Here is an 11,453-nt window from a genome sequence, read left to right as displayed (position 1 = left end):
AATATGTGCAGTATTGGCAGATGAGTAGGGGACTAGAGTGGGGAAAGATGAGAGGCAGATGGTGATGGTGGTGGTGGTTGTTGTTGTTATTGTTGTTGTTGTTGTTGTTGCTGTCGCCCCTGTGTGCAGCAGAATACCGTGTTATGAACACAGATCCGAGGCTAGCTTAGTAGTATAAATCCAAATAGCGCATCCACCCAAAAACAAAATTATTAGACACTGCAGCTAAATCAGAATAAGCTTCTCCTATGTATTCTGTAGTAAATACACAAACCTGCATGCGCAAAGTGGAGTGGCGTAATGAATATTAGTAGTACTCATAACTACTTGTAGTAGCACCATGAAAAAAAAAAAAAAAAAAAAGACCAATCACCTACACATAGTGATATGTACAGAGTATGGGGTACATCAATTTGAAAGAGAAACTCAGCTTCTCAACAGAATACTCCGTGCGGAGTACTTATTGTAGAAATACAAGATACTAGTTCAATGCGTAGAACTCCACATCCCGAGAAGAGAGCCGGAAAAACAAAAAAAGATACTAATGATAATAATCATAATGTTATGTATCCATTCATAATTTCCTTGTCTCACAGTCTGTCTGACAAGGAATCTAAAGCTAGTTGAATGGAATTATTCTCCGCTATCCGAGTGAATCCGGGCATTCAAAGAAAATGCTATCCATGCCAGATGCAAAGAAGATAGCGGGTCTCATAGGCTATCCTACCCTACGCAGAAGGCTTCCTGGGAAGGTTTCCCAACTATAAGCCGTCAAAGTTATTGGGTCTTGATGTATTTCGTATGGGATCCCCGCGCAACTATCGCCAGTTCGCCTGCGCTGCCCTTTTTCGAGATACTTATGGTTGTAAACGCAAGGTTCTTTCCAACCTTGTCGGCACGACCTTCAATCTCGAGCCAGTCATTGGTCGTTGCTGCAGAAAGGTAGCTGACATGAATATCTGCGCTGACACCAGTTGAATCCAGACCACAAGATGCAATGGCCAATCCACCGGCCCAGTCTGTGACACAAGCGGAAAAGGCACCATGCAGAGTCCCTTTCGAGTTGATATGTTGAGGTGCTACCTGAAGTCGAGCACGCACAACGCCATTTTCAGCATGACAGATTTCGACCTGATCAAGAAGGAAAGCGTATATAGGACTGTTTGTGCGCATACGTTCCCACACTGTGTGAACGTGCTTAAGTGGGGAGTCCATATCATATGAGGCGAACCTTTGATGCTTGACAGTGTACTTCGAAATAAGGAGATCAATGGCATGAATGATGCGAGAAAGCGGTCGTTTTTTTTTTTTCTGTGATCTCGGTTATGGACTTAAGTAGTGTGTTCGCTAACCTCTTTTAGGAACATTATTCCGGTATACTCCGGAGTAACATCAATTATTTACTTAAGTTTAGAAAATCTTAGTCGCTATTATAGGAGAAAAGAAAACAATTCCATAAACACCCGATGTTTTGACTAGTAATCACTCACTACTCTATACATTCACGGTGTGGTATAAATGTACACGATCTCATTTCACTCCTGGTCCCATATTTCCAAAATCTCGAGCACTTGGCGGAACACGCATAAATACATGGCTAGTCCGATTCTATAATTCAATATATCTTCTTCCTTGATAACACCTGTGAGAGTATAAAATGATTAACATCTTCATCTGCCCAATATGTAAGATGACTTGCAATACTGGCAATCAAAGAAATATCAAATGCTCCCCTGCGTTGAAAGATTAGCACTAATAATCAAACAGCCGAAGCGCGTTCTTACTCCTGCACACTGTAATCAACGCGACCATTGGTATTCAATGCTCTCACTTTAGCGTCCTCGACTTTCAATTTTCTTGCACGTTCCTCAGAGTCCAGGTAACAAGTAGCGTCGTCATCTGTTGAAGTTTGAGAGGACTCCTTGCGGTTGCTTCTCGCTTTCTGAAAGCCATCGTAAAGGGTCTCCAAGTCAGGTTCTATTAATGTTCGAGGTCGATTCGCATATTCGTGTAAAGAATCGGTGTCTGTGTTAGTTCTGAAAGGATCAGTTGCTGGTGAAGATGGAGACTGAGCACCCGCATTTGAAGGTATGTCCTCGGAATTCAATCCTAGGCTGCGATTGAGCAGGCTGCTCGCAACGCCGGATGTAAAGTTGGACCACATGGACCCCACGCTTTGGCCCACACGGGTACCGATAATTGAAAGACTCTGTCCTGATGCCGCCCAAAGACTTTTCTTGACAGACGGCAAGGGCTGTGGCTTGAGTAACGACATTGCTGGTGATATAAGCGGTTCAATACGATAGCTCACAGGATCGGACGGGTGGAAGATGTTGTATAATTGTCGACATTTCGGGGAGGATGATATAGAACATCTTTCGCCAAGTCCACCTCCTATAGAGTGCATGGAGGGAGAAGCTGACGATCCGAAAGTTCCAGTGTTATCTTCAGTATTAATTGGTCTTCCGGGGCTTTTGGTGGTGCTCATTGTATTTCTTCCGGCGATAGTCCTGCCTTTCAACATTTGGAATAGCGCGATTGGCGACCCTAAGCAAAAGAATTCTTCGCATTCAAAGTCCAAGGGGTAATCCCGACGTGGATATGGCGCAGTTTCTCTTTGGGTCCCTGCATTTATCCGTTCAAATGGCTTGGATTCGTCCTGCTGGTGACAGAGAATATCAAAGAGGATTGCGCTCCCAAGCGAATGCCCACAGAGACTAACTGAGCCCCTGAAAGACGGATTTCGCTTTTTGAAAAGCTCAAGTATCCGGTTACATTCCTGCTGGACTATGACAGCAATGTGTTCACAATATTCGCTTTGGTACAACAATACGTCCATTGCCAAATCGGATATGAGATTTCGAACTGCAGGCACACTCTCAAGCGTGATGTCGTTTAAACTTGGATAAATGTCATCTTCAGAGGCGTCAGCGTCGGCGAGGTCAAGCTCCTTGCGATTCTGCCTAACACCACGATAAGGGAAATCCAGAAGATGCCTCCAACATCTAAACTATTGTCAGCACGTCAATAAGCCCAGGCGGTATTTTAGTGAATAAAAGGAATGTAAGGAGCATCGAGGAGATCAGGTGGATGATGCAAGGCTCGCTTACACAGGTAATACTTGAATTCGACAATTTGTCGCATGATCCTGATATGCAGAATTCAGGGCTTGGAGATCTGGAGAGGCTTTATACACATTTTTCAATGTCTTCCGGAGGACATTGACATCATGTATAAAGTTAATGCTCTCCAAACGTAGCCCCAGTCGTTGCCCAATCCCATGTGTCACCAGTATGATATGGTCAACGGTACGCTCCCTATCTTCATTTTCCACCTCCCTCGAGTCCTCCATTTCCTTTTCTTCTTGTTTACGAGCTTGTTCCTCCAGCTCGGCTGCATTCTGTGGTTCGCCAGCAAGCGATGACATCTGTCGTTCTAAAGTGGACCTTGGGCTTTGCTCGGTGAAGTTCTCATTTTGATCCGGTTGAGTAGCTTCCGATTCATGTTTATGCAAAAAATTTCTGGAAGATTTCCCTGATATATTAAGAGACGGGTCTTCGAACGGCTTTCGCTCAGGGAAGTCTCGTGTGTCTGGATTTTCCCTTTGCTTTTTGGCCTCGGTGAAACCGCGTACTACCCTAGTGCCAGGGATACCACCCAATGTTTGATAGACAGTGGTGCTCACGCGGGACATAAAATCATCGTTGGTTAACAATGCAGTTGCAGGATCCTGGTATGTAACTATGCTATTCATGTAAGCGCCAAACAAGCGATAACTCGGGGATTCGTTGGAAGAAATAGTAGTTGCATGCCCCGACTTTTCAGCACGACTCCGAGTAACATCGGTTTCTGTGGACCGCAATGAATTTAAATCCGGAGTGGAATCTCTTTTCGTGCTGAATTTATCGAGCTCATGCTTTGTCGAGGACATCGACTGGCGGCTTGAAGATCCATGTGACTCGTCGAAGCGCCATGGCTTCACTTTTAGATACCCTTCCTCAAGCTGGGTGGCGAGTGTTTCGTTGCATGGTTTAAGCGTTGACCCCTCTTGAAAAAACCACGTCCCACGTCGAACCTCATACACTGGGCCTTCCCAATATGCTGGGCCTAATTCTCTTTTCTCGACGTCCACATCAAAAAGGTAATCTTCGTTAACAGGTACCTTCATTGAACTGCCTTGTACCCTACCGGTAGGGTGTGTATATTTGATATCTTCGCGTTCAGCTTCGATTTCGGAGAGCTTCTGAAATGCGACTTCAACGGATTGAGAATCTTTGACTGAGAATGGCACAAATTTCTTGGGCAGAGGTAGAGGTTTTGCACTTCTCCCTCTTTGGTCGGATAATGTTGGCTTTCGCTTGGGCGAATCAACTGCGTAGAACCACCTTACTTTTAAAGGTGGGCAATCTTTTGGGTAAAAACGTAGGCTTAACCTATGCCTGTGTGTGACAATATGATCTTCTCCCTTTGATCGTTGTAAAACATCTTGATTCGCAGAGTAATCTGGAGTAGACCTAGGTGTCAAGCTTCGAAAATCGCTCCAAGGAGTTCTCGCGGACGGCGAATCCTTTGCTTTCGCCGAAGTCATTGAGCTTCGATATGCTTGACGATCCAGAAGGTATACGTTTCCGTTTGATGGGAAGCACCGGGGTATGAAAACACGCCAATTATGAAACGTAGGGATTGCCTTCTGAACCAATAGCCGAGAAACTAAAATCGCATCAACAATCCGAGTCCCGATCGCCCGAATCAGTACCGCACGCAGGACCTTCGGCTAAGAAAGAGGGTGCTGATGGAAAGGAGTAACATCGAGAAACAAGAGAACTATTTCATACTTGCATGACAGCTTACTCTATACAAGATTAGCAGTCGCAATCGCTTCCCATAGGCTTTTGATATGAAACTAAGGGAGCGGTAGGATACAATTAAATTTCTAGTTGGATGTGGACTTACCAAGTGCTGATACTTTGTACAAGATGTCTGTGTTGACATTCTTAGTCAGGTCAGTTCAGAAAAGTGGCGGGTCGACATCATCAGGCAGCGGAAGCCACATGCCAATGCGTCATCGTCAGAACAATAATACCGTGTATAGTATGGGAATACTACGATGTATACTCTATATCCAAGGAGTAGATATCTTATGATACTTCATACAGAAATATTTTTCAATATTCTTCATTTTATATTTCCCAGTAGCAAAATTTTGACCAACAGACTATTTAACGGCTATATACTCTGTAGTTACTTCGTATTCGTACTTAATACGTGTTACCAGAGCCCGGGAAAAAACAACCCCACTCTTGCTCCATCTATTCCGTCGTCACGGCTGCCTCCGTACACAGCGCTTTCCACCCCAGTATTATACAGCGCGCTTCGTCATCCTGCCACAGTTTCATTTTTCTTCTGACCACCAGATTTCTCTTGCCTGAAATCAGGTTACCGTCCTCCTTTTTGCCTGCCGTATACCGCGCCTGAATTCGACATTAAGCCAGTGACGACGTTTGGATCTGGGAAAGAAAGGGAAAATGAATGTACTCAAACTTCAACGGTGGGTTTTTCCTTGCAAGGTTGCATTCGTTTTGTGCTAAATTCCGTACCTCCCTGTATGATATACAACAATGTCTAGGTGTCTTCTAACTATGTTGTCCATGCAGAAAGTATCCACACTTTGATCAGAGCGAAATCTTCTCTTTTCAGGATGCATTTAGGAAGTTAGATCCAGATGACAAAGGCTATTTGGATGAGGCTAGTGTTATCAAAGCTACCCAACAATCTGAGCGACAACCATATGATGTGGTGCGCCAAGCTCTAAAAGAGGTTGAGCTTGATAGCTCACGTCGGGTGGAGCTTGAAGACTATGTGGATGTTTGTACTCGACCATCTTATCTTTTGGAGCAAAATGACTAAGTCTCTGGCATCAGCTTATTTCCAAACTCCGCTCGGTCTCGTTACAGAGCAAGCCGTCTGGTCCTACTCACGCTGCCCAAGGAAACGGAGCAGGCCCGTCTAAGCACGTTTCCAAGGGTAGTGTTGGTGGTAAAATTCAGGTCCAGGGTTCTTCCGCAAATGTCACACATACAATCAACGAAGATGAAAGAACCGAGTTCACAAGGCACATTAATGCTATTCTTGCTGGCGATCCAGATATTGGCCATCTTTTGCCGTTCCCAACAGACACCTTCGAAATGTTCGATGAATGCAAAGATGGATTGGTATTGGCGAAGTTGATCAACGATAGCGTTCCTGATACTATTGATGAACGTGTCCTGAATAAGGCCGGGAAAAAGATCAAGCAACTTAATGCTTTTCACATGACTGAAAACAACAACATCGTTATCAACTCGGCTAAGGGCATTGGTTGTTCAGTTGTGAACATCGGAAGTGGCGATATCATCGAGGTTCGCGAACACCTTATTCTTGGCCTCATTTGGCAAATCATCCGCCGGGGTCTCTTGGGCAAGATCGACATCAAACTCCATCCAGAGTTGTATAGACTGCTGGAAGAGGACGAGACCCTGGAACAATTTTTACGTTTGCCTCCAGAGCAGATACTGCTTCGTTGGTTCAATTATCATCTGAAAAACGCCAAATGGGATAAAAGGTACTACTCATCTTTTTTCTCTTTTCTCTTCCCTCACTTCCCTCTTCCAACCTTCTTCTCCCTATGATACTGATTCTGTGTTCTAGGGTGACGAACTTCTCCACCGACGTGAAGGATGGCGAAAATTACACAGTTCTCCTCAACCAATTGGCGCCTGATCTTTGCTCGCGAGGGCCGCTCCAAGTTCAAGACCGACTCCAACGGGCCGAGCAGGTTCTGACGAACGCTGACAAGTTAGGTTGCAGGAAGTTTTTGACTCCAACCTCGCTTGTTGCCGGGAATCCAAAACTCAATCTTGCATTCGTTGCGAACTTGTTCAATACCTGTCCAGGTCTTGATCCGATCACTGAAGAAGAAAAGCTTGAAGTTGAAGACTTTGATGCTGAAGGTGAAAGAGAGGCCAGAGTTTTCACCCTCTGGTTAAATTCTTTGGATGTTCAGCCAGCTGTGAATTCATTGTTTGACGATCTCCAGAACGGGACCGTCCTGCTGCAGGCATACGATAAAGTGATTCCCGGTAGTGTCAACTGGAGGCATGTGAATAAGCCACCTGCGTCTGGCGGAGATATGATGCGATTCAAAGCTGTCGAAAACACAAACTACGCTATCGAACTTGGGAAGCATATTGGCTTCTCCCTTGTCGGCGTTCAGGGTGCCGATATTACCGATGGTCAGCGAACATTGACTCTGGGATTGGTGTGGCAATTGATGCGAAAAGATATTACCAACACACTTTCATCCTTGGCGCAACGAATGGGCAAACATGAAATTACAGACATGGAAATGATTCGATGGGCAAACGACATGTCTCGAAAGGGAGGCAAAGCATCAACCATCCGTAGTTTCAAGGATAAGTCTATTGGATCCGGTCTCTTCTTGCTTGATGTGCTGAGCGGCATGAAGAGCAGTTATGTTGATTATGATCTCGTCACTCCTGGCCGGACTGATGAGGAAGCATATGCAAATGCTAAACTGAGCATCAGTATTGCAAGAAAGCTGGGTGCCACGATCTGGCTTGTTCCTGAGGATATCTGTCAGGTCCGCTCTCGTCTAGTGACCACGTTTATTGGTAAGTTATTGTGGCTGTTGATGAGTTTTGCATGATTTGTCTATAAATGAATGCTAATCTTTTATCAGGTTCTTTGATGGCTACATACGAGAGCATGCAGTGAATGGGCACTGTTCAATCGGGGTATTTGATACATTGACTGCTATCAACTTTCATTCTAGTAAAGTATATAAAGTATTTGGTTCTTAGTGAAGTGGGAACTTGCTTCTTCAATACAAGTGGCTTTCTTCAATTGTTACTCTTGGGTCTCAAAAGTAGTGATGTAGAGAATATGCTCAACTACGCTGTATGACAGATTCACCATCATTTGAGACTGACTGATTAACTGAATAATAGGGCCATGGTAGATGATCTAACCGGATGTGGCCAAGAGCATCTGTCTTTCCTTCTAAAATATTTAAATATCTAAAGGTATTGGTTGAACCAAGCGACTGCCTGGCAAAATGCACACTCCTTTGCAAATCTAGCATGGGATTTGTAAATATCAGCACGCACAGCGAAACCGTGTTCAACGCCACTGAATATATTAATTTTGTATGGTTGGCTAGTTCTTGCAAGAATTTCCTCGGACTCGTGACGCTTTGGGGACGGGAAAATCGAATCCGTTTCCAGTTTGATTAGTCACATCTGAGAATGAAGCGAGTAATAACAATCACCAGCCGCTGTTATTGACAATGGCCCTTTAATGTCGTTCAATTCAGCTGCCTCAACGAAACTGGGATGGGCAACATAACCTGTCTCTGAAGCCTGGCTTCAAGAAACGGAACTGCGTATTTCGCCTAACAACCGTTAGATTACCGGCTCTTATGGATGCGGATATATACCAGCTTGCATGAGACATACCCCAAAGCAATAACCCACAAGGCCGATCCTCTGACACTGAAAGCCTCCTCTCGTGTCGGTTAGAACTGAATGAACCACAGGATCAACTCTATTCGGCCAGTTTCCCGGGGGGGGGGGGCCTCTGAGCCATACCATGAAGTTGTAATCCGCAGGCCGATTGAGCACTATTGGGTCGCTGTGGAAGAGGTCAGGCATGACCACAAAAGAGCCATTTCTAGCAAGTTGATCTGCTATCAGTTTGGAGTTGACGAATCTATGACATCTAAAAGTATGAGAACAGCCCTACTTGTCGAGCAATTCGCTGGGTAGAAGACGTAGGCCTCAACTGGCGCCTTGTTAACTTTGTCATACGACAAAAAAAAAAAAAAAAAAAAAAAAAAAAAAAAAAAAAAAAAAAAAAAAAAAAAAAAAAAAAAATTGCAGTTTCCTTATAAGTTGTCTTTTCTAGTAAAGAGTGATTTGAGATCTGGGGGAGTGTTACTATTTCCAATTTTCCTTATCTGTCCCCTAGGCTCACTGTCATGGTTCACCCCAATGACGCAGCAAAACTCCGGTGGATTTGACGTCATTTCTCACAATCATTTTGAAACAAAATGGCATAAGCACTCTGAAATGTTGGCGACGCCATGTTAAAAAAGGGTAAGGGAACCAAGCAATAATTGATAATCAACCGATGGGCTTACCGTACCCCGGAGTATATATCTCGGAGTGATTGCCCGAGTTAAATTGACTATCACCTCGACAAAGACGCAAAGCATTCGGCAAGGTACTCCGTTGAATTGAAAGGAAACTAAGCCTTATCTGGGAAATTGTGGGATTATGTGGACGGGGTAGTGGAGATATGGTACAATGTGAGATGTCTGTAGTACGTAATATTACTAGTATCTCCATACGTAATTTTTATACCGTTCACGAATTCCATTGGTAGGCTACTGAGTCGCATACTCTATTATTACAGCATTACTGCAATGCACTTAGCATGTAGTACAGTTGACTCCATTAAGTACTACCCATCGATCGACGGAGCATGGATGGTCCGAAATGTCCTTTTGAGATATCTCATGTTAAACATCCCAGTTGTTAACAGTTCCGGCTTCGCAATAGACGGTTGGAGCAAGGCAATGAAGGGCGGAGCTAGGAACTGATGGGTTTCTCGAAACCAAGCCTGCTCCGTTCATACAAGCGTATGTACATAGAGAATTACACTAAAAACTACAAATCGATTTCCGAAATGATGAGCGTAAAGCTCAAGTCTCGATCGGTGGTACGGGACGAGGGGGAGGAGGGAGAGGTAAATGTGAATCGTTTTCTTATTAAGCTTGGGATTAGAACGGGCGACGGACCGTCGTTCATCGTGACGAAAGGACGGTAAGAATTGGCGGATTGAATGATCGCTCGATGTTCGTTCGGTATGTATTCGAGCTGCTGGCCAGGATAAATACCAACATCAAACGAAAACAAAACTCCACGGTCACAAACCCATCACCGCCGTAGCCAAGAACGAGAAATCACAAGGGGGAAAGTCACAAGAAAACAAGATAACACTGAGATTAAAGGGGAGGGATGGCAAGATACCGATGTAAAAGCCACACCGAAATCTGCAAAGGCCGTTTCCTTCTCGTTGAACCCAAAAGGAATTTATTTCCATGAGTTGATAGAGGCGAACGTTTGCAGACTTACAAAACGGGAAAACAAAGGAAAGGCTAGATCAGCATGATACCAAATGAACCTACTCAGCAGTATCAAGCTCATCATGAGCAGAAGGCAGGGGGTCTAATGGAACTATCACAGTGAGCAACAATCATCTCCATTTAATCCAAAGAGAAGCTTACCTTTCCTGTCTTCGCCATTGGGCCCATTTTCTCGCTCCTCGTCACGGCGTTCTCTTTCCTCATCACGCCTCTCTCTGTCGTCCTTGATGTCACGCTCTCTCTCGTCAGGACTACGAGAGCGGTCACGGGAGCGTTCACGGTCACGGCGGTCATAGTCACGATCACGACGCTCATAATCACGATCACGACGCTCATAATCGCGGTCATGACGGTCATAGTCCCGCTCATACCTGTCATCCCTACGAGGGGAGTAGTCGCTACGACCACCACGACGCGGGGATGGCGAGCGACCACGGCGGGGAGGAGTGCGGTCACGTCGGCGGTCACGGCCTGAATCGAATCGCCAAGATGCAGATGGCGGCGTCCGAGCCCACTTCGGGTTGATTAGATCGACGCCGGTACATATGAAACAGGTATCACTTACTTCAATTTTCAGCAAATCGTCGCGACCGATGCGCTTGTTATGCATCTCATGATATGCATCATCCGCGTCTCGACGACTTTCGTATTCCACAAAAGCAAAACTATTTCATATTAGGACAGATTCACATAATTGGACGTCGGTTATTGAACTCACAGCCGGCTCGAAGGGGTACGAGGCGCAGGAATGTCACATCGAACGAGGCGTCCGTACCTAAGTCACGGGTTAGAATGAGTGGTCTACAGCGAAAATATCATGAGACAAATCATAGTTGCAGATGGTTAAATTGCATATATCAGGATTTGGTAAATTCTCGAAGGAAAAGTCTCTCAGAGGGCAAGAAGGCCGATGGATTTCTTTAACATGGAAAACCGCTTCGACGTCAAGGCAGCGAGGCTTGGTCGAGCTTATAGTTTCGTGTATGGATAGGATAGCCGTGGGATCTTGGTAGCGCGTAGCAATCGACGAGCGGCACGTACCGTTCGAATTCGTAGGCAAGGTCGCGAGCTCGAGTCCCATGCCCAAAGCCAGTGACATAGAGGGTGGTACCTGGCCGGGACATTGTTATTGATTTCAATTAGACAGTTCCACGAAATTATGTTTTGTATGAAACTGAGATATGGATCCTTGGGGAAAAAGGTGATCGGAGTGTTGTGTCCAAGTCCTTCACCGGTGAGAATGGGGCAT

General features: G+C 45.1%; 5 protein-coding genes across 5 annotated transcripts; 1 reads left to right on the top strand and 4 right to left on the bottom strand.

Annotated features, from left to right (window-relative positions):
• Positions 1-777: 777 nt before the first annotated feature.
• Positions 778-1,215, bottom strand: EURHEDRAFT_375891 (PaaI family thioesterase; the record flags this gene model as incomplete). The annotated part of the gene is made up of 1 exon (XM_040778790.1): positions 778-1,215. One exon carries the CDS (start codon positions 1,213-1,215, stop codon positions 778-780), a length of 438 nt encoding a protein of 145 aa, XP_040640992.1.
• A 248-nt stretch (positions 1,216-1,463) lies between these two features.
• EURHEDRAFT_410363 (DDHD family phospholipase) lies at positions 1,464-4,915 on the bottom strand. The gene is made up of 3 exons (XM_040781338.1): positions 3,111-4,915; positions 1,785-3,005; positions 1,464-1,733 (listed from the first exon to the last, which is right to left on the bottom strand). Exons 1-3 carry the CDS (start codon positions 4,586-4,588, stop codon positions 1,616-1,618), a joined length of 2,817 nt encoding a protein of 938 aa, XP_040640991.1. The 5' UTR covers positions 4,589-4,915; the 3' UTR covers positions 1,464-1,615.
• Positions 4,916-5,525: 610 nt separating this feature from the next.
• sac6 (fimbrin) lies at positions 5,526-7,773 on the top strand (the record flags this gene model as incomplete). Its single annotated transcript, XM_040786215.1, has 5 exons — positions 5,526-5,548; positions 5,655-5,865; positions 5,922-6,601; positions 6,688-7,670; positions 7,739-7,773. 5 exons carry the CDS (start codon positions 5,526-5,528, stop codon positions 7,771-7,773), a joined length of 1,932 nt encoding a protein of 643 aa, XP_040640990.1.
• A 302-nt stretch (positions 7,774-8,075) lies between these two features.
• On the bottom strand, positions 8,076-9,082 carry EURHEDRAFT_513868 (uncharacterized protein; the record flags this gene model as incomplete). Its single annotated transcript, XM_040786214.1, has 6 exons — positions 8,076-8,249; positions 8,296-8,297; positions 8,327-8,417; positions 8,514-8,740; positions 8,800-8,838; positions 8,995-9,082. The coding sequence occupies 6 exons, from the start codon at positions 9,080-9,082 to the stop codon at positions 8,076-8,078; spliced, it is 621 nt and encodes a 206-aa protein (XP_040640989.1).
• Positions 9,083-10,242: 1,160 nt separating this feature from the next.
• Positions 10,243-11,328, bottom strand: EURHEDRAFT_451032 (RNA-binding protein; the record flags this gene model as incomplete). The annotated part of the gene is made up of 5 exons (XM_040783916.1): positions 10,243-10,295; positions 10,346-10,718; positions 10,770-10,869; positions 10,923-10,979; positions 11,246-11,328. 5 exons carry the CDS (start codon positions 11,326-11,328, stop codon positions 10,243-10,245), a joined length of 666 nt encoding a protein of 221 aa, XP_040640988.1.
• Between the last annotated feature and the right edge of the window lie 125 nt (positions 11,329-11,453).

The sequence above is a fragment of the Aspergillus ruber genome (assembly GCF_000600275.1).
Source record: "Aspergillus ruber CBS 135680 unplaced genomic scaffold scaffold00006, whole genome shotgun sequence".
Lineage (NCBI taxonomy): Eukaryota > Fungi > Ascomycota > Eurotiomycetes > Eurotiales > Aspergillaceae > Aspergillus > Aspergillus ruber.
The sequence above is the reverse complement of the archived record's forward strand: the minus strand, read 5'-3'. Positions and strand labels throughout refer to the sequence as shown.

What these genes read in the sequence shown, in the direction of transcription:
- EURHEDRAFT_410363 (XM_040781338.1), bottom strand. Translation starts at nt 4,588, where the DNA reads ATGACTTCGGCGAAAGCAAAGGATTCGCCGTCCGCGAGAACTCCTTGG. An exon ending in CGAATTCAAGTATTACCTGT is followed by an intron (nt 3,006 to 3,110) that starts GTAAGCGAGCCT and finishes ACAATAGTTTAG; the next exon opens with ATGTTGGAGGCATCTTCTGG. An exon ending in GTTGATTACAGTGTGCAGGA is followed by an intron (nt 1,734 to 1,784) that starts GTAAGAACGCGC and finishes CTTTCAACGCAG; the next exon opens with GGGAGCATTTGATATTTCTT.